Source organism: Nerophis ophidion, linkage group LG06, assembly GCF_033978795.1.
Source record: "Nerophis ophidion isolate RoL-2023_Sa linkage group LG06, RoL_Noph_v1.0, whole genome shotgun sequence".
Lineage (NCBI taxonomy): Eukaryota > Metazoa > Chordata > Actinopteri > Syngnathiformes > Syngnathidae > Nerophis > Nerophis ophidion.
Window position 1 is genome coordinate 53796904 of NC_084616.1, and position 21516 is coordinate 53818419.

The window sequence follows — 21516 nt, forward strand, 5'->3', positions numbered from 1 at the left end:
TATTATTAAATTTTTATTATTATTATTTCAATCATCTACAATTTCAGTACCCGAATATTTTTGTTATCGTGTGGCCGTTTTTGATCAAATAAACAAACACATGGGGCAGAAATAGCAGAGTTAGTGCGTCTGCCTCACAATACCAAGGTCCTGAGTAGTCCTGGGTTCAATCCCGGGCTCGGGATCTTTCTGTGTAGAGTTTGCATGTTCTCCCCGTAAATGCGTGGGTTCCCTCCGGATACTCCGGTGTTGTGCCGAATTCTGCACCCCCGCCGTAAAATGCACCCCCTGTCGGGAGCGCGCTTACGTCACTCAGTTTAGCTACTTTTCGAGACGGGTGATGCAACCGAGTGACGTAAGCGCGCTCCCGACAGGGGGTGCATTTTACGGCGGGGGTGCAGAATTCGGCACAACACCGGCTTCCTCCCACTTCCAAAGACATGCACCTGGGGATAGGTTGATTGGCAACACTAAAATTGGCCCTAGTGTGTGAATGTGAGTGTGAATGTTGTCTGTCTATCTGTGTATGCCCTGCGACGAGGTGGCGACTTGTTCAGGGTGTACTCTGCCTTCCGCCCGATTGTAGCTGAGATAGGCGCCAGCGCCCCTCGCGACCCCAAAAGGGAATAAGCGGTAGGAAATTGATGGATGGATTTGGTCGGCAGGCACGCCGATAGCTTCCTTCCATGCAGCAGGTGGCGGCATGCACCTTTGAAGCTTTGACTGCAACCCATCAGACATTCAGACAACTGAAAGAAGAAGAAGGGGGAGGAGAAAGAAAGCACTGTGACAACCTCCGGGTTGGTATCATAAGTTCCGGTTCAGTGGTTGTAAAATAGGAAGTAACACTGGAGATACATGCATGTCAATAAATACCTGAAGTTATGTCTCGGCATGCAGTCCTGTCATCGGGAGTAAAAACCTGGAGATCTATAGCTTGTGAAAAGTCAGAGTTGCGTCTTGATTTAACTCTAGCTTGCGGGCAGTCCTTCCGGTAAGATCGTAAAATAGACTACACTTTTATTGATCCCACAATGGAGAAATTATGCGGTACCGTTCATCATTTTTGCAAAGAATACATCAGTTTTGGTTGCAATAAATTAGCCTTGCCAGACAGTGTTTCTATAGTGGTTTTTGCACTGTTGTAGATGCAAAGATAGAGACTTAGACTTAGACAAACTTTAATGATCCACAAGGGAAATTGTTCCAGACAGTAGCTCATTTACAAAGGATCGAAAGGGTAAGGCTGGAAAGGACAATGCAGGTATAAGATAGACACAAAATGTACCGTAGTAGCAATATAAAATATAACATCCATCCATTTCTACCGCTTGTCCCCTTTGGGGTCGCGGGGGGTGCTGGAGCCTATCTCACCTGCATTCAGGCAGAAGGCGGGATACACCCTGGACAAGTCGCCACCTCATCGCAGGACCAACACAGATAGACAGACAATATTCACACTCACATTCACACACGAGGGCCCATTTAGTGTTGCCAATCACATCGTCTACAGGTGTTCATGTAATCATGAACATCCATCCATCAATTTTCTACCGATTGTCCCTTTTGGAGTAGCGGGGGGGTCGCTTTAATTGATACTTTTATTAGTAGATTGCACAGTTCAGTACATATTCCGTACAATTGACCACTAAATGGTAACAACCGAATAAGTTTTTCAACTGGAGCCTATCTCAGTTGCATTCGGGATGAAGGCGGTGTACACTCTGGACAGGTCGCCACCTCATCACAGTATAATATAACATGTATGTACTATTTACATAATATATATTATATATACTGATATGTGTTTCTATCACATATACATATATCTGTTCCTTTATTGTCATTGTAAATAAATGAGGGCTGTCAAAATGTGATTATCCATCCATCCATTTTCTACAGCTTGTCCCTTTTGGGGTCGCGGGGGGTCGCTGAAGCCTATCTCAGCTGCATTCAGGCGGTAGGCGGGGTACACCCTGCACAAGTCGCCACCTCATCGCAGGGCCAAAATGTGATTAATCACAACAAAATAACTTGAATCATGTACAAACTTAGATTAATCATGCATTTTATTTTGATCGTACAAACTATTTTGCCTTAACCGTCATAGGGTCAGTGAACAGATCAATTTATACCTTTGTACCAGAAATAAGTGAGGAAAGACCACCCGGTGTTCTCAATGGCAAATTTCACTCCTAAATACAGCCTGAAAGGAATTTAGATGCATTTGTTGCCACGTTTTGCGCTAATAAATATAATTCCTTTAAGCAAAACATTTCAAAACGTTCCTGGATGAAATTCTGAGAATACTATTGCTTTTGTAATATTAGGATCTTTTTTTCTTCTGCAATTGTTTGTATTATGCAAGAAAGTAATTACCTGTGATCAATTATGATTACTCCAAATTCCAAAATGTGACTAATCTTATTTAAAATATATATAATTTGACAGTCTTTTAAGATAAATACATTGAAATTTAATTTTAAGGTGAAACCCAAAATAACTAATATATAAAATCAATAATTACTTAAAAAATATTATTTTCATTCATACTTGACATCCACACTACACACATGCATGCAAGCAAATAGTGCCAAAATATGCAGTGAAAATAAAATAGGCCAATTCTGTATTTAAAAAAAAAATAGTCTCAAGTTCATTGCACATGGCTCGTTTTTAGTACATTATTTAGTTTGGTGATGGCTTGAGAATAACAGAATTGACAGAAATCCACACCTCTGCTACAAGTGTTGTGTACTGTAAAGCAGAAATATCTGGCAGTCTACATGCAAACTCACGACACCAGAATGCATTACCGTTATTAATAATATTGCACACATATTTTCCCACAGTTGGAGAGAGACATCAGAAAACCACTGGACTGGAGTGATAGGAGGACAAGTGTGGACTCTGACCCAAACAGAAGATATTTTGTGGTACCATGTTTACCAAAGAAATGACAGGCACGTGGATACAGGAGTTGGACCAATTGGAGAAAACAAATCACAGATTAGATTTAGAGGAGTTGTTAAGAAAGAAGAGGAGGAGGCAGTGGCTGTAACCGTACAGAATGATAAAAAGGAAGAGGTAATGCTGAGAGATTACTTCCAGCTAAATGTGAATCTGAAGGATCTGTACAGGAAATGGGCAGCAACAGACCCCCACTTTAAGCAAATCGCAGACATCTTCACCGGTCAGTGTGTGCTTGCCTGCAATGGTGTGAATCCAACTGTCCAAAATTAAAGAGAATCTTTTCACTTTTTTTCTACAGGTGTACGAATGCTCCGCCAGGACCCGACTGAATGCCTATTTTCCTTCATTTGCACCTCAAACAACCACATTTCTCGTATCCAAGGCATGGTGGAGAGGCTCTGTCAGGCCAGGGGTAACCTACTCTGTCAACTGGATCAAATCTCCTACTACAACTTTCCTTCGCTGTCTGCATTAGCAGGTGCAGTACAAGTTGTTAAAGGTGTTCATCTATCAAACAGGAAATACTAAAATATCCTTTTTTCCGTGCAGTTGCCTCAAATTTTAAAGTGTTACTTTATACCAGGGGTCACCAACGCGGTGCACGCGGGCATCAGGTAGCCCGTAAGGACCAGATGAGTAGCCCGCCGGCCTGTTCTAAAAAAAGCTCAAACAGCAGCACTTACCAGTGAGCTGCCTCTATTTTTTTTATTTTATTTATTTACTAGCAATCTGGTCTCGCTTTGCTCGACATTTTGAATTCTAAGAGAGACAAAACTCAAATAGAATTTGAAAATCCAAGAAAATATTTAAAATATTTGTTGAAATACATTTTTTTTTTTTTTTTTTTTACTTAGCTTCTTATAACTTTCAGAAAGACAATTGTAGAGAAAAAATACAACCTTAAATTCCTTCCTCTTCTTTCCTGACAATTTAAAACAATGTTCAAGTATTTTTTTTTAAATTATTATTGTAAAGAATAATAACTACATTTTAATTTAATTCTTCATTTTAGCTTCTGTTTTTTCGACAAAGAATATTCGTGAAATATTTCTTCAAACTTATGATTAAAATTCCAAAAAATTATTCTGACATTCTAAAAAATTTGTAGAATCAAATTTAAATCTTATTTCAAAGTCTTTTGAATTTATTTTAAAATTTTTGTTCTGGAAAATCTAAAAGAAATAATGATTTGTCTTTGTTAGAAATATAGTTTAGTCAAATTTGTTATATATTCTAACAAAGTGCAGATTGGATTTTAACCTATTTAAAACTTGTCATCAAAATCCTAAAATTAATCTTAATCATGAAAAATTACTAATGATGTTCCATAAATACTTTTTAATATTTTTTTCAAAAAGATTCAAATTAGCTACTTTTTCTCTTCATTTTTTTGGGTTGAATTTTGAACTTTAAAGAGTCGAAATTGAAGATAAACTATGTTTCAAAATTTAATTTTAATTTTTTTCGTGTTTTCTCCTCTTTTAAACCGTTCAATTAAGTGTTTTTTTTATCCTTTATTCTCTACAAAAAAACTTCCGTAAAAGGATAAAAAATGTGCAATGGAATGACAGACAGAAATACCCATTTTTTTATATATATATAGATTTATTTATTAAAGGTAAATTGAGCAAATTGGCTTTTTTTGGCAATTAATTTAAGTGTGTATCAGACTGGTAGCCCTTCGCATTAATCAGTACCCAAGAAGTAGCTCTTGGTTTCAAAAAGGTTGGTGACTCCTGCTGTACGCTGTATTTTCCCTATGTAAACATAGCAATAACATACTTGTGTAAATTGCAGATAGCAGTGTCGAAGCATGTCTCAGGGAGCTTGGTTTTGGATACAGAGCTCGGTTCCTGCAACAAAGTGCAAAGCAGATTTTGGACAATCATGGTCCCGAATGGCTTGAAGGTCTACGTAGTGTGCCATATGTGGAGGCCCGTGATGCCCTGCGTACCCTTCCCGGAGTGGGCACTAAGGTAAAGCAGCAAAAGGACAAGTTGCTCTGGAGTGATATTCTAAAAAAATAACTTGTGCTTCGTGTCATTCTGCAGGTGGCAGATTGTGTATGTCTGATGTCCCTTGATAAGGCTGATGCAGTGCCAATTGATACACATGTGTGGCAGATTGCCAAGCGTGATTACAAATACATTGCTGTCAATGAACCAAAAAGCATCACAGAAAAACTTCACAGAGACATAGGTTTTTGTCCATGCATTTTATCAGTCAAATGTTGAAAGTGTTTACATAGGTCATACACGTTAAAGATAATATTTACTTTTACTTTTACAACAGGGGATTTCTTCAGGAAGCTGTGGGGTCCTTATGCTGGTTGGGCACAATCTGTAAGTGTGTCCATTATTCAACATCTGTCTGTGTGCTGCTTGACCACAATATTATAAGTCTTTCCATTGTTTAGGTTTTGTTCTGTGCGGATCTCAAGAAATTCCAAAAGCTGAAAGAAAGACCTAATTTGAAGAAGCCAAAGAATGAGTCAGACGGTGAAAACATGGTAATATGCAAGAAGCCAAATATTAAGACTGGAAAAAAAGCAACTGTTGTTAAACAGAAACTAAATAAGGGACAGTTGAGTAGGTAGTATAACATACTTTTCTACAATGTCAATTTATGGTATTAATCAACCTGTCATGATATTTTGTAGCTGAGATAGGCACCAGCGCCCCCCGTGACCCCAAAAGGGAATAAGCGGTAGGAAATGGATGGATGGATCGATGATATTTTGAGAACAAATTAGTTTCTATGTAAACCCTTCTGTGTCCAATTTTCCATGAATTTAGAAATTCAGCACTGCGGTAACTTTTTTTTTTTTACATATACATGAAATAACTTTTACGCTGCTGTATCGCCACATGATCACACACAGCTACTGATATTTCAAAATCCAAATGTAAAGCCAGATAACTCCACTACAGCCAGCAGTGGCCTCTTGGCGGCAGTATGCACTTGAATATGCTTTACTGTATTTCTTTGCATCTTTTAACGTCAAATATGGGTCATTGGCTTTGTTCAGTCTATTCTTAGAGCAAATTAGGATCAAGTTGCAGAGTTTACTGGGGGGATGTGGTCTGTCAGTATCTATGCCATCTTTGGTTTCATGTTCTTATCTAACATAAAGATGTCACTAATGCGTATGTCGTGTTTTGCCAGTGTCTTTGTGTCGATTTAATTTAGTGGCTGCAAAGTGTCCACTTGTTTATAGACGGATTCGGATTTAGGTAAAGTAACTCACAATATTGGTAGGCTTTGTTCACCAAGAGTCATTGTTTACAATAACACTACGCGTGAAATTCCCAAACAAAATAACATTTTACCGGCTTTGATATGATGGTCAAATACTGTGAGTCAATAGGTAAGTCCTTTTTCGTTGTAAGGAGAAAACAGCTGTTATTGAATGGGAGGATCCTGACCCGATCGACAAGTCTGAGTGGAGTAGAGATCAAAACATCTTCCCCAATGTTTCATACCCGAACTTAGTGAACTACTCAGTTTTTCAACCAAGCCCATTTTACATCTTCAATGACTTTAAAGATGATAAGATTTTAGAAAGCTATGACCCTTTTTTGTGTAAATGGACAAGCGTTAGAAAATGGATGGATGGATGGGTTTGTGACATTAGTGTTTGTCCGTCTAAAATCCGTAGGTATTGTGTTGTCAAGGCGAGAGTCATACACTTGCAGAAATGATCTGACCCAAGTTTGACAACCTAGAACAATAATCACGGATAACCAATCTTAGGTCATCTCAACACCATTATTGGGAGAATGTTGTTCTCATGTTGTATCTCTTTAGTTTTATGTAGAGGCCACAGTCCAGATACAATACAACTACAGTACTACCAAAGTTCTTCGACCAAGGACATCAGGTTAACGCAAAGTGGAGTTGTTCTTTTTTTAATTTGTTTCTGCTTACAAAATTGTATTAAAACATAACAACTTTTCCTGCATTTGTACTTAAAGAATCAGTGCCAGTTTATGATGAAACTGAAGTCTTGAATTGTTTTAACCCGCATTTCGTATTCTCTGGTTCTCTATTTGACTCAAAAGGGACAACTATGGAGACTCCTTGTACAGAATCTCCCATGTTTTCTAGAGATTCTTTGAATTTTGCACCTTTTACTTGTCTTGAAGTGCATAAACCCCTAAAAATATTAGACCACAGAAAGCCTTCTGGACCTGACTTGATTGAGCCTTATTTTTTAAAGCTGACAGCTGATTTTACAGCAGAGCCACTTTCAATTATAAACAAAGACATTCCATCAGTTTGGAAATCATAAAGGGAGGTGATCCAGCAGTTCTTTCAAATTAAAGGCAATTATCACATTTATGTGCCTTATCAAAACATCTGGAATCTCTTGTTAGTGATCTGTGAAATAGTTCTTCAACCAGGCTTCAGGAAACAGCATAAATGACGGTGGTAAATGACATCATGGTAGTGCTTGATAAAAACAGTACTGTGCCTCACTTTTAATTGATCTCTCCAAAGAGCTTGACACTGTCGACCACGCTATATTAAAACACAGGCTGTTTCTCATTAGTCTGTCAGAACATACGGTAGCTTGGTTTTCAAATTATTTAGAAACAGGACCTTGTGTATTAAATATGAGGGCCTTTGCTCAGAATGTGTCACTGTTCATAAAGGAATGCCTCGGGGTTCTGTTTTGGGGCCGCTCTTATTTGTCTTGTACATTAATTATCTCAAACAACATTTCTAAGATGCTAAAATGCATTTTTATGCTGTTGATACAATTATTTATTGCTTTGAATCATCTCCTGAACATGTAAAATCCACTTATTGACTTAAAACTGGTTCTCAATGCTGACAAGACAAAACTTACGGTATAGTGTTTTCCAAACATAAAAAGGTGCCTCAAACCTCCCTGGTATAGTGTCCACTCTTGAAGGGAACATCATAGAAGTGTTGCATGAACACTAGACACTCTGCATCAAGGGTTGGAATTGGGGTTTAAATCACCAAAATGATTCCCGGGCGCGGCCACTGCTGCTGCTCACTGCTCCCCTCATCACCCAGGGGCTGATCAAGGGTGATAGGTCAATCCATCCATCCATCCATTTTCTACCGCTTCTTCCCTTTCGGGGTCGCGGGGGGCGCTGGCGCCTATCTCAGCTACAATCGGGCGGAAGGCGGGGTACACCCTGGACAAAATGCAGGGAATAATTTCACCACACCTAGTGTGTGTGTGACAATCATTGGTACTTTAACTTTTTAACTTTAAATACCCTGGTGTTTCAATTGATGACTCTCTCGCTTTTAAACCTTTTAATGATAAACAGGTGAAAAAACAAAAACTTAAATGAGTTTTTTTCTTACTTATATAAGAGATGTTTTTCTTTTAGTTTAAAAAAACGCCTTCTCTCTGCCACATTTTTATCTGTCCTAGATGATGGTGATCTTTTTTTATATGAATGCTACTCGTTCCTGTCTTCAGAGGGTCGACTCTGTTTACCATGCTTCTTTGAGGTTCATCACAAACTGTAGAGGGATGACACACCACTGTGACTTGTACCCCCAGCTGGGATGGCGTTCTCGGTCCACTAGGAGACATTGTCATTGGTAGACTTTTATTTACAAGGCTCTTCTGGGACTATTGCATGATTACATTTGTAAATTGATTATACACAGATGTACGGACTCTTCTGCTCTGAGATCCAACGATCAGCTGTTGCTCTCTGGGCCTTTTGCTTGCACTGAACTGAGGAAAAAAATATTTTGTCTATGCAGCTCCTTGTGATTGATTCATTGAAACTTTTATTAGTAGATTGCACAGTACAGTACATATTCCATACAATTGACCACTAAATGGTTACACCCGAATAGGTTTTTCAACTTGGGGTCCATGTAAATCAATTCATGGTATCATGTGCTTGGAACATGTCACAAAGAGACTGGAAGCTGACTGATTTTATGTCCTTAAATGCTTTTAAGTCTAAACTGAGAGAGTATTGAAGCAGCCTCAGTTAAATGTAACTGTTTTACTTGATGTCCATCCTGTCATTTTAATGTGTAATGTGAATGTAATTTTATTTGTAACTTTGCCACCTCTTGGCCACGACTCCCTTGAAAAAGATGTTTTTAATCTCAATGGGATTTTTTTCCTTAATAAATAAAGGTTACCGTAAATTTAAAAAAATAATCAATTACCTGAATTGAAATATTCCAAACAAACACTTAGTTGTTCATTGCACGTCACATCTGATTTGATTGATTTGCCATTCAATCTTCTGTTCAGCTGCTTCCCTCTGTCCAGAAATGATTTATCTCTCCCACTTCGATTGTGGTAGTTGACAATCACACATGTCGTCGGCATATAAGTATCACTGGATAAATGATAAGCAACAATGAGCGTGTTTGCAAACAAAGCCTACCTATATGGCCATTGTGGGTGATATCGAAAATGCCAAAGCCTGCTATAGGCCAGCTAGTCTCTTTACAGCAGGCATGACAGTCTTGCCAGTGCTTTGGTGTTTGTCACAATAACAATATACTGTGTTAATGTTAAAATACCAATGATTGTCACACACACATACTAGGTGTGGTTAAATTTGTCCTCTGCATTTGACCCATCCCCTTGATCATCCCCTGGGAGGTGAGGGGAGCAGTGAGGAGCAGTGGGCAGCAGGGGTGCTGCACCCGGGAGTCATTTTTGGTGATTTAACCCCCAATTCCAACCCTTGATGCTGAGTACCAAGCAGGGATGTAATGGTGGACATAAATAATGTAAAATGTGGCATAATTTTACTGAATTGTTATACTACATGGAATGTAAAATTCACGCTCCAGGGAGTCAGTTGCATCAAATGCAACTGTGTGTTACATCTTTATGTTGTACAACCATAGGCGTTGTTTATTTGTGGAAGAGTGTGCAGCCATGTGTGTTAATAAACATGTGAGTCAGCGTTCATGCTCACTCCAGTTAAGCTGGATGCAGGCTGGGGCCCTGCTTTAGGGCAGAGTGAGGCCGGAAAACAACAGCACTGTTAGAAGAGCAATGAGAGAGCAGCAAAATCGAAACAAAAAAGGGGGGGTGCATGTCGGGTGTAGGTGAGCACATGAATTTAAGAGGAAAGACCACAAGTCTCAACAAAAAACACATAACACTGTGTTATGTAAGTGATGGGTCTCAGCTGGTGTTTTGTCACATCCTCACATCAGACCGGCATAACATAAAAAATAGTAGGATCATGATCTGTGATCTTAGCGACCACTATATAACCTTCTGCATGCGCAAAATAACTAAACCCAAAGCCAATGGCCACATAACAGCTCAATCCAGATTCCTTAAAACATACTCCAGTGATAATTTCAACCTTAAATTGGGTGAGTGGGACTGGTCCCCTGTGCTCATGAGCAACCTGGTTGAAACTGCTTGGGATCGCTTCAAAACAGCGTTCCTAGCGATACTAAATGATATGGCTCCCGTGAGAACAATCAGGATCAAAGCCCACTCTGAACCATGGATCAATCCAGACCTATTAGCTGCCATAAAAGACAGAGATAGAAAATACTTTGAATACCAAAAGTGTAAAACCGAAGTAGATAAACAACCCAATAATAATAACCTCAAATCACTCCTTTCAACACTCAAAAAGAAATGCAATAAGTTAAGAAATAAGACAAACAACCTGACTAAATCCTTAAAAAAATGACATCAATGAAAAAACAGAGGAAAACACAAATATGCCACTTGAGCTCTGGGAAATTCTCAACAACCAGCTTCCTGGATGCAGCCTGAAACTTAAAACCAGACTCACCAACATCAACATCAAGGGAGGTGACTCCCTCATAACAGACAAAATGGAGGTAGCAAGCAGACTTAACACCTTTTTCACCAGCATATCCACAACTCTCGTTAACAAGCTGTCCCATCACTCTGGTCACTTTGGTGTAGAACACATTAAAGCCTTCTACAGAAAGCTAGGAGTAATCAACAACAATTTCAAATTAGAAATGGTCTCAGCTGACGAGGTACTTAATAAATTGAGCGCGCTCCACCCAAACAAGGCCACCGGCCTTGACAATATCCCCCCCAGATTCCTCATGGACTCTGCCACCACCATTGCCCCAATAATCACACATATAATAAACTTCTCAATCAAACAAGGCCAAGTACCCAAGGATTTTAAGATAGCAAGAGTAACCCCCCTTTATAAAAAAGGAAGCAAATTAGAACCTGGTAACTACCGACCTGTTTCAATTATCAGTTCCATTTCGTAAGTAATGGAAAAAATAGTTTATGAACAGGTCGATAGATACTTTGCTACTAATAAACTAATGTACAAATTCCAATCCGGCTTCAGAACTAACCACTCCACTGACACATGCCTTCTCTATCTGACCGACCACATCAAACATGAGGTGGACGCGGGCAAATACTGCGGCATGGTCGTGCTGGACATTTAGAAGGCCTTTGACACCGTTAACCACGCTATACTGTTGGATAAGCTCAGAGCAATCGGATTCGATAAAACTGCATCGAGCTAGATGCAATCTTACTTGGAGGGGAGGAAACAGGTGGTAGAGGTGAACGGCACCGTGTCCCCTCCCCTCTCAGTAAGCTGTGGAGTCCCCCAAGGCAGTATACTAGGACCTTTACTGTTCCTAATATACGTAAGTGAACTGTTTCTGTTTGCGGATGGTATCCGGCAAGGACAAATCACAGGTGGAACAAATCCTCAGTGCTGAATTATTTAATATTTGCACCTGGCTCGCTGACAGCAAGCTATCCATACACTTAGGTAAAACGCAATCCATCCTATTTGGGTCCCATATCAACCTTAAGAAAGTCCGTGACTTCACTATAAAAGTGGGTGACATTGTTATCACCAGGAAAGATGAGATCAACTACCTAGGTTGCATTCTAGAGGCCAATCTTTCCTGTGATAAAATGGCAACCAAGGTAATCAAGAAGGTCAAACAAAGAACGAGATCCCTCTACAGAATCTCCTCTCTGGTCAACAAAAGCACCTTGAAGATTCGAGCGGAAACTCTCATTCAACCCTTTTTTGATTACGCTTGCACCTCCTGGTACCCCAGCACCTCCAAAACCCTCAAATATAGACTCCAAAGATCCCAGGACAAGCTAGTCCGGTTACTTTTAGACCTCCACCTCAGATCACACCTCACTACAACCCACTTCCCCAAAGTGGGCTGGCTCAGGGTGGAGGACAGAGTATAACAACTTGCACTGAGCCTAGTCTATAAAATCTGCTACACTTCCCTGATACCGAAGTACATGTCAAACTACTTCCTTAACGTAAATGAGCGCCATAACCACAACACCAGGGGGAGCTCCACAAACCATGTTAAACCCAGATTCCAATCTAACAGAGGTCTGAACTCATTATCTTTCTATGCCACATCAATGTGGAATGCACTCCCAACAGGTGTAAAAGTAAGTGCATCTCTATCCTCCTTCAAAAGCGCTCTAAAACAACACCTCCAGGCAACTTCAACCCTTTACTAATACCCTCCTCCATTCACATCCCATCTCCCCGGATTGTAAATAACCTAATGTAAATAATCAAATGTATTTTTAATGTATATACTTGTTCTTATGCTATCTGAACTCACTATGTTCTCTGCTGGCTGTACATATCCTACTAAGTAAGACCTACACTGTTTCAATGTCCATTTCTCTGTTGATGCAATTGTTGATGACTGAAGTACTAATATCAACCAAAGCTTCTCATCCCAACCCCCGGATTGTAAATAATGTAAATAATTCAATGTAAATATTATGATAATTAACTTGTGTGATGACTGTATTAAGCTGATGGTACATATTTGTACCATGAATTAATTAACGTAGACCCCGACTTAAACAAGTTGAAAAACTTATTCGGGTGTTACCATTTAGTGGTCAATTGTACGGAATATGTACTGAACTGTGCAAACTACTAATAAAAGTTTCAATCAATCAATCAATCAAATGTCCCAATCTGGGAGTACTTCCGCTCATCTTTTTCTTTGTGGGATGATTTACTTAACAGAGGCACCAGGGGGCGCAACAATTTGCAGTGTGTGTAGGAATGTAGTGTTTTGTCTGCCCCAAAAGACAATTCTCATTGTTTGTCCATTTAGTTTAGTCCATTGAAATCACCATTAATGGTATAAACATTCATCATCCAACTTCTGCAATGGCTGTTTTTACTGCTGAAGATAGGCTCCAGCACCTCCCGTGACCCTGAAAGGGACAAGCTGTAGAAATGGATTGATGGAATATCACTAGGTGTATTACAGTGAGGGATAGGTTGCTTAAGATGGTTAAACTATTCAGCTATATGTTGATTCACGTTGAATGTGGTATAACTGGTGACAACCAAAACTTTTGCAGCCGCTCTTCGTGGAAGTCTGTTTTGGGGGCCGGCAGTTGGGAAAAATTAGTTTTTGGATGTCTAGACAACCACAGACATAAATAGTTGAGTTGAGAAGTTGACATTGGCAGATTAAGTTTTTGGCTATTCTAGATAAAAAGCTAGGCTTATTTCCCGGAGGTGATTAACACTTTCTTACATCTGATGGAACTAAGGCTTGGCTGGCAAATGATGAAAGTTCAGTGCCTTGCAGAAGCTGAGGGAGAGCCAGTACCGTCTGTTCCAGCACTGAACTTCACAGCTCCTATACCAAGATCAGTTGAAATGACAAGTTGGAATGTATTCACTATATTCTTGGGCAAGGGTGGTAGAAATAAATGATAATGGTTCATACAGTGCATACAGTTATAATGTGGTAAATCACATATTTACAGTTTTTCATCACTGCATGTCCGAAACAGAATTAAAAGAAGCAAAGCTTGTGTAATCCTACCCGTTTTAATATTAATTTCTGACACATTTTCTCAATTCCTCTGCTCAATTTTAAAACAATTAAGTTAAAAATAATCAATAAAGATCTCATGAATAAATAGTTGTTTGAATTGTGATTTGATTTGATTTATTCTTATATATTATCCTGCAAATCTTGTCATTTTAGGTCAAAAACTCATGCTATACATTGCATCTATGAAGAAATCAATTGTATTTTGCTTATTGGTATTCAAAAGGTCCATGTTGAAGTCCCTATGTAAGAAAATTACTTTTTTTAATGATTTCAGTAAAGATTGTCTTGAACCAAGTATGTCAAGCTCATTTTCATCGTGAACTATGTCACATATGGCTGCCCCTCAATGGGCCACTTGTAAATAAGAAACCATCCATCCGTCCATTTCCTACCGCTTATTCCCTCTGGGGTCGCGGAGCGCAGAAACCATAAATGTATAATCACCAGATGATATTATCATCCCATTGCCCCTTTTTTTGGTTACTATCATACTGTATGCCAACAAGCTGATGAAAAAATTCATTTGCAATCAAAGGTCAAGGTAAAAAGCGGATATTAAAGTTCAACCATTGTAGAATTAATTTAAAAAAGTTTAAATTTGAATGACAATAAAAAGGAAGTGTAAGTCTAAAAAGGGTTTCAAAGACAGAAAAATGCTTGGAATAGCTTTTTACACCACATAAAAAGTTGATTGGCAACACTAAAATTGGCCCTAGTGTGAGAATATGAGTGTAAATGTCTGTGTATCTGTGTTGGCCCTGTGATGAGATGGCGTCTTGTCCAGGGTGTACACCGCCTTCCGCCCGATTGTAGCTGAGATAGGTTCCAGCACCCCCCGCGACCCGAAAAGGGAATAAGTGGTAGAAAGGATTGATGGATAATATGAAGTTTAGAAGAACTGCAGTTTCATGTGATACATTATTTTTTCTGTCAAAATAAAAAAAAAAAGTGAAATTCCTTATTGACTCACATTTAGAGGTTTTTTGTGGGCCACATAAAACGATGTAGTGGGCGAGATTTGTCCCCCGGGCCTTGAGTTTGATACGTGCCTTAACTAACATTTCAAAACTTATGTTTTTATGTACAGCTGACTAAGGTATTTTTGCTCTTTTTTCAATTGTTATACATTGTAAAATATGATCAAAACTAAATGACATGTTTTTCAACACTTATTTATAGTTGAGATCCTTCATCATGTATGCCACTACTCCTCCTTTCTTGATGTTTCCGTCGATCTAATTCAGTTCGTATTTTTCCAGATTACTATGGATGACATTTTTAGCATCAATCCATGTTTCTAGATAGCGGTCACTTGGAAAGGTTTGTTTAGTTGTTAAAAGAAAAGCTTCATGTTGTAGTAGTTTGCATATATACTTGTGCTATTGAAATGAATAGCTGACATGTTTGTTTTTGGATTTAATGGTGCTATTGTTTTGATCCTAAAAACAATTATTTTTGATGTAGGAGGAGACTGCATCATCATTAGTTCCCTATTTGGGTCCTTTATTTTTCTTGTTGTATTTATTATTTGTCCAGAGTCTTGATGTTTTATGGAGTACTCTTGCTTCTGGTATTCCATTTCTTTGTAAAAGGTTAACAAAAATGCACCTGAAAGACTCTCAGACCATGACAAACCAAATTTTCTAGTCAGATGAGACAAAGATTGAACTCTTTAGCACAGGGGTGTCAAACTCATTTTCATTGAGGGCCACATTGCAGTAATGGCTGCTTTCAAAGGGCCGTTTCTTTAAAATTAATTTTCATTATGCAGGTGGGTATTAACCTGTGATTAATCTAAATGCATGTGCATTTGATTATTACATTTTGTTATGTATAACTTGCTTTAAAATCATAAATAAAGGTGACAAGCAGATATTTAACTATTTGTTTTTATCTCACACAAATAGTTTTGCAATACACTATAGCAGGGGTCAGCAACCCAAAATGTTGAAAGAGCCATATTGGACCAAAAATACAACAAAAAAATCTGTCTGGAGCCACAAAAAATTAAAAGCCTTACATAAGTGTTATAATGAAGGCAACACATGAAGTAAGTGTCTATATTAGCCTACTATCAAACTGACTTTAAAAGTCTTATAATGGAGACAACACATGATGTACATGTCCATATTAGCCTACTGTCAAAATGACTTTAAAAGTCTGATATAAGTGTTATAATGAAGACAACACATGATGTAAGTGTCTATATAAGCCTACTATCAAAATTACTTTAAAATCCTTACATAAATGTTATAATGACGACAACACATTATGTAAGTGTCTGGAACGACCTACCTCTGTGTGTTAGACAAGCCTCCTCTCTTCCTGTTTTTAAATCTCTCTTGAAAACATACCTTTATTCCTTGGCTTTTAACACTGAGTGATAGCTATCCTGCAATGGCGCCCCATTATACACCTGCTGTGAACCTGTTTTTATTTTTAATTTTTTTAATTTTTATCATGTTCTGTTTGTGTTGTGTTGTGTCTGCTGGGTTCTCATATTATCTTTTAACCTGCCCATTGTACAGCATTTAGGCTACCCCTGTGGTAAATGTTAAATGTGCTTTATAAATGAAGTTGATTTGATTTGATATGATAATAGCCTAGAATCAAAATGACTTTAACAGTCTTATAATGAAGACAACACATGATGTAAGTGTCTATATTAGCCTCCTATCAAAATGACTTTAAAAGTATTATAATGAAGACAACACAAGATGTAAGTGTCTATATTAGCCTACTATCAAAATGACTTTAAAAGTCTTATAATGAAGACAACACATGATGTAAGTGTCTATATTAGCCTACTATCAAAATGACTTTAAAAGTCTTATAATGAAGACAACACACGATGTGTCTATATTAGCCTACTATTAAAATGACTTTAAAAGTCTTATAATGAAGACAACACATGATGTAAGTGTCCATATTAGCTACTATCAACATGACTTTAAAAGTCTTATAATGAAGACAACACATGATGTAAGTGTCTATATTAACCTACTATTAAAATGACTTTAAAAGTCTTATAATGAAGACAACACATGATGTGTCTATATTAGCCTACTATTAAAATGAGTTTAAAAGTCTTATAATGAAGACAACACATAATGTAAGTGTCCATATTAGCCTACTATCGACATTACTTTAAAAGTCTGATAATGAAGACAACACATGATGTAAGTGTCTATATTAGCCTACTATTAAAATGACTTTAAAAGTCTTATAATGAAGACAACACATGATGTAAGTGTCTATATTACCTATATTGGCCTACTATCAAAATGACTAAGAGTCTTATAATGAAGACAACACATGATATAAGTGACTATATTACCTATATTAGCCTACTATCCAGGGAGTCACTGGGGGTGGGCGAAAGAGCCGCGGGTTGCTGACCCCTGCACTATATAATATCATTGGTAATATCAGATAATATTAAAGTTTAAAATATGCTTTTTTTTTTCAAATTATTTGAGTAAAAAAAAAAAAATGATTTAATTGAAACCCATTTGTTCCAGTCTTTCGCAGGCCAAATAAAATGATGTGGCCTCCGGGCCTTGTGTTTGACACCTGTGCTTTAGCATGAATGCCAGGCGTCATGTTTGGAGGAAACCAGGCACCGCTCATTAGCAGGCCAATACCATCCCTACAGCCAAGCATGGCGGTGGCAGCATCATGCTGTGGGGATGGTTTTCAGCGGCAGGAACATGTTATCATCCTGATGAGTCTCCTTCTTCATGTTTTAAGCCCTCGCGGTGTTTTCTGCTGGCTCAGTTACAAAGTAATAGCATTAGGGAAATCCTGTGCCATGCACAGGTTATTTTAGGATCTCACTCCACAGTGCACAGAAACAAATAATGGCTGTATGCGACCAAGAAGAACATCCACTCTATCTAGTGCAGGGGTCTCAAACTCAATTTACCTGAGGGCCACTGGATGCAGAGTCTGGGTGGGGCGGGGGCCGCAAGGAAAGATTTCTTAAAAAAATTTTTTTAAATGTCTTTATTTTTACTTTCAACACAAAATAAAATCACAATATCAATGAAAAGATGAGAATTAAGTACTGTGAGGCAATGCAAATTAAACAATTTAAAAAAACTAATAACGGTTTGAAATGGTCCAGGTTATCGGGGACTGTTATTACCGACGGACAGGTGTCGCGGTGTGACTGCAACCAGGCACGTAAGAAAACCCTCGTCTCCATGGCAACATTTCTGTCGCTTTCACTCATTTTGCCGCTTTTCCACTAACGCATGGGTAGGCAACACAAAATGCTGAAAGAGCCATTTTGAACCCAAATAACAAAAATCGTCGGGGGGTTGGCAAAACGTTTTTCTGCTTGCATCACACAAGTGACGTCAATGTTCAGCCCTTGAGAGCCACATACCACACCGTGATTGGTAGATTTCTTCACCTCCGCACACAACGCTGTCAAGCGCCATTCATTTAAAGGCCTACTGAAACCCACTACTACGCAGTCTGATAGTTTATATATCAATGATAGTTTATATATCAATGATGAAATATTAACATTGCAACACATGCCAATACGGCCATTTTAGTTTACTAAATTACAATTTAAAATTTCCCGGGAGTTTTGTCTTCGAAACGTCGCATAATGATGATGTGTAAGCAAGACGTCAGGGGTTTTTAGGAAGTATGAGCGCTGCACACACACACAGCTAAAAGTCGTCTGCTTTAACCGCATAATTACACAGTATTTTGGACATCTGTGTTGCTGAATCTTTTGCAATTTGTTCAATTAATATTGGAGAAGTCAAAGTAGAAAGATGGAGTTGGGAAGCTTTAGCCTTTAGCCACACAAACACACGGTGATTCCTTGTTTAAAATTCCTGGAGCTGAAACTTTCCTGTGGATCAGAGCGCGGTCAAGCCAACATGGATCCCTAACAAATGTCAACCAGCAGGTTTCGGTGAGAAAATTGTGGTTAAAAAGTCAGTTTTTACCGGATAAAAGCTGAGCTTGTGCCGTCCATGGCTGCCGTCGACTCCCCTGAGACACTGCGCGTCAAGACACCCGTGGAGACACCCTTCCGACTATCAGGTACTATTTAACTCACTAAATCACTAGCAACACAATAGAAATATAAGAGATTTCCCATAATTAACCTGTAAATGTGTCTAAAAACATCGGAATCTGTCCAAATGCAATCGTGTGTTTTTTTGTTGTTTTTTTTCTAGTCCGTCGCTATCAATATCCTCAAACACGAATCTTTCATCTTCGCTCCAATTAATGGGGAAATTGTCGTTTTCTCGGTCCGAGGCTTCCATTAAATATAATGTGAATATGTTAGGCTTCACGGTGGCAGAGGGGTTAGTGCGTCTGCCTCACAATACGAAGTTCCTGCAGTCCTGGGTTCAAATCCAGGCTCGGGATCTTTCTGTGTGGAGTTTGCATGTTCTCCCCGTGAATGCGTGGGTTCCCTCCGGGTACTCCGGCTTCCTCCCACTTCCAAAGACATGCACCTGGGGATAGGTTGATTGGCAACACTAAAATTGGCCCTAGTGTGTGAATGTGAGTGTGAATGTTGTTTGTCTATCTGTGTTGGCCCTGCGATGAGATGGCGACTTGTCCAGGGTGTACCCTGCCTTCCGCCCGATTGTAGCTGAGATAGGCGCCAGCGCCCCCCGCGACCTCGAAAGGGAATAAGCGGTAGAAAATGGATGGATGGATGTGAGGAGCCCCCACTCGGGTGACATCATCGTTTGCGACTTCCAGTAGAGGCAGGGCATTTCTCTTAGCACTAAAAGCTGCGAACTTTATCGTGGATGTTCTCTACTAAATCCTTTCAGCAAAAATATGGCAATATCGCGAAATGATCAAGTATGAAACATAGAATGGACCTGCTACGCCCGTTTAAATAAGGAAATCTCATTCCAGTAGGCCTTTAAAACTCGCGGGCAAAACTAACATTAAGCTTTCATATTAAGGTGAGGGGCGCAAAATAACGTCTCGCGGGCCGCAATTGGCCCACGGGACGCATGTCTGAGACTCCTGATCTAGTGGGTCTTTATTGCACAGTGCGTGCATTTGTTCAAGCAGGAGTGTTATTATTGCACCTCGAAAGGCAAGTCGGCGGGCGGGGGTGAAAAGTGGGCACCGCTCCACGGCGCAGCATGAGGACTGGGTATGATGGAGGCCAGCTCATATTCCACCTTGATGTCCTCTGGCAAAGTACGCATATAATTTGATATTGATATACCTGCAACCTCATGAAACTTCCATGCACCAAAATACTGCTTCTATACCCAAACGTCACCACGTTTTGTGGCTGCATGGTGGATGTTGCGTGAACGAGTACTAAGGTCAGCAATCGAGCATATTCGGCTGTGGAGATAGGGAGGGGAGGTAGACTCATGGATGGAGCCTTCTGGGGGGGGGGGGGGGCGTCACTCTCTCTCTCTCTCTCTCTCTCTCTCGCTCGCTCGCTCTCTCGCCCGCTTTCTTCGCATTAGCTGAGGAGAGTGGGTCTGGGTAGTGCGGCAGAGTGATTCCCTCCCTGCGACAACCATCGGTGGTCCGTGGGTACCTTCGTCGCAGCGACCACCATGGCCTACCCTCATAGGAGCAGCACAGGCAGCAGGTATGTTCGTGATCCTATGGCTGACTTCTGCTCAAATATTTATGGAGAGTGTCTTTGCGTCGTGCCGCTATAGGAGGACATCCACTATGATAGCGTTTCCCCACTTGCTCTGAAGTGTGGGCATGGTTTGTGTGTTTTTTATTAAAAGCGGGAAACACATTTGCGTGCGGAGGGAGATTATTTTTCTAAGTGGTGACCGGGGATCTGGAAATTATATGAAGGGCCTTGCAGTCTGAAAACAGTAGTATAAAAGAAAATTAAAAAGATGACATCATCGTGATTTTATTTTTACAATAATGTGATGACCGAATGAACACAGGTACAATATTAGTAAAATATGAATGCACATTGATTGGAGACTGACATTTAACTAAATTTTCTACATTTGTTTATTTTTTTAGATAGTATGCTATTTATTTACAGCTGAAGTGCTCTCTTAGGTGCCCAAACGCTTGCTTAAGTGCCCACAGGTGCCAAAACGTGCTAAAAGTGCGTTCTTAGGAGCCAAAACGCATGTTAAAGGCCTACTGAAATGAGATTTTCGTATTTAAACCGGGATAGCAGGTCCATTCTATGTGTCATACTTGATCATTTCGCGATACTGCCATATTTTTGCTGAAAAGATTTAGTAGAGAACATCCACGATATAGTTCGCAACTTTTGCTTGCTAACAGAAAAGCCCTGCCTTTACCGGAAGTCGCAGACGATGACGTCACTTGTTGATGGCTTATCACATATTTACATTGTTTTTAATGGGAGCCTCCAACAAAATGTGCTATTCGGACCGAGAAAACGACAATTTTCCCATTAAACAGAACCAGTTTGAAATATCTGGTGCTAATATGGTGTTAAAATGCACGAGAATACAGGAAATGTTGACTTTATTGAAAAATTTCAGAAGGAAGACCCACAGATATATAGAATTTTAACAGTTCTCGTGGATGCTGATCAAAACAAAAAACTGACCTGTGTCGTCTGTCATTTTAGTCTGTTTTAAGGCTATTCCGTATTTTTTGGATTATAAATCGCTCCGGAGTAATTGTCCCACCGGCCGAAAATGCATAATAAAGAAGGAAAAAACA

General features: G+C 39.3%; 2 protein-coding genes across 3 annotated transcripts in view; both read left to right on the top strand.

Annotated features, from left to right (window-relative positions):
- Positions 1 to 788: 788 nt before the first annotated feature.
- Positions 789 to 16293, top strand: ogg1 (8-oxoguanine DNA glycosylase). Of its 2 annotated transcripts, none has more exons than XM_061904249.1 (7): positions 789 to 994; positions 2853 to 3193; positions 3272 to 3385; positions 4771 to 4949; positions 5025 to 5172; positions 5266 to 5315; positions 5390 to 16293. In XM_061904249.1, the coding sequence occupies exons 1-7, from the start codon at positions 885 to 887 to the stop codon at positions 5567 to 5569; spliced, it is 1122 nt and encodes a 373-aa protein (XP_061760233.1). In that variant the 5' UTR covers positions 789 to 884; the 3' UTR covers positions 5570 to 16293. The 2 variants fall into 2 exon arrangements, with proteins under 2 accessions (XP_061760233.1, XP_061760232.1); XM_061904248.1 differs by having other exon boundaries at positions 790 to 994; positions 3272 to 3451.
- Positions 16294 to 20300: 4007 nt separating this feature from the next.
- LOC133554936 (proline-rich transmembrane protein 3) overlaps positions 20301 to 21516 on the top strand; it is a 44457-nt gene continuing 43241 nt past the window's right edge. The window contains exon 1 of the mRNA XM_061904250.1: positions 20301 to 20434. The gene's annotated coding sequence lies outside the window, so the exon portion shown is untranslated. The remainder of the gene's footprint in view (positions 20435 to 21516) is intronic.

Excerpts from the sequence above, each read along its gene's own strand:
- ogg1 (XM_061904248.1), top strand. The coding sequence starts at position 885 with ATGTCTCGGCATGCAGTCCTGTCATCGGGAGTAAAAACCTGGAGATCT. Across the intron at positions 3,452-4,770 it reads TTCGCTGTCTGCATTAGCAG|ATAGCAGTGTCGAAGCATGT; the intron begins GTGCAGTACAAG and ends TGTAAATTGCAG. Across the intron at positions 4,950-5,024 it reads TTCCCGGAGTGGGCACTAAG|GTGGCAGATTGTGTATGTCT; the intron begins GTAAAGCAGCAA and ends GTCATTCTGCAG.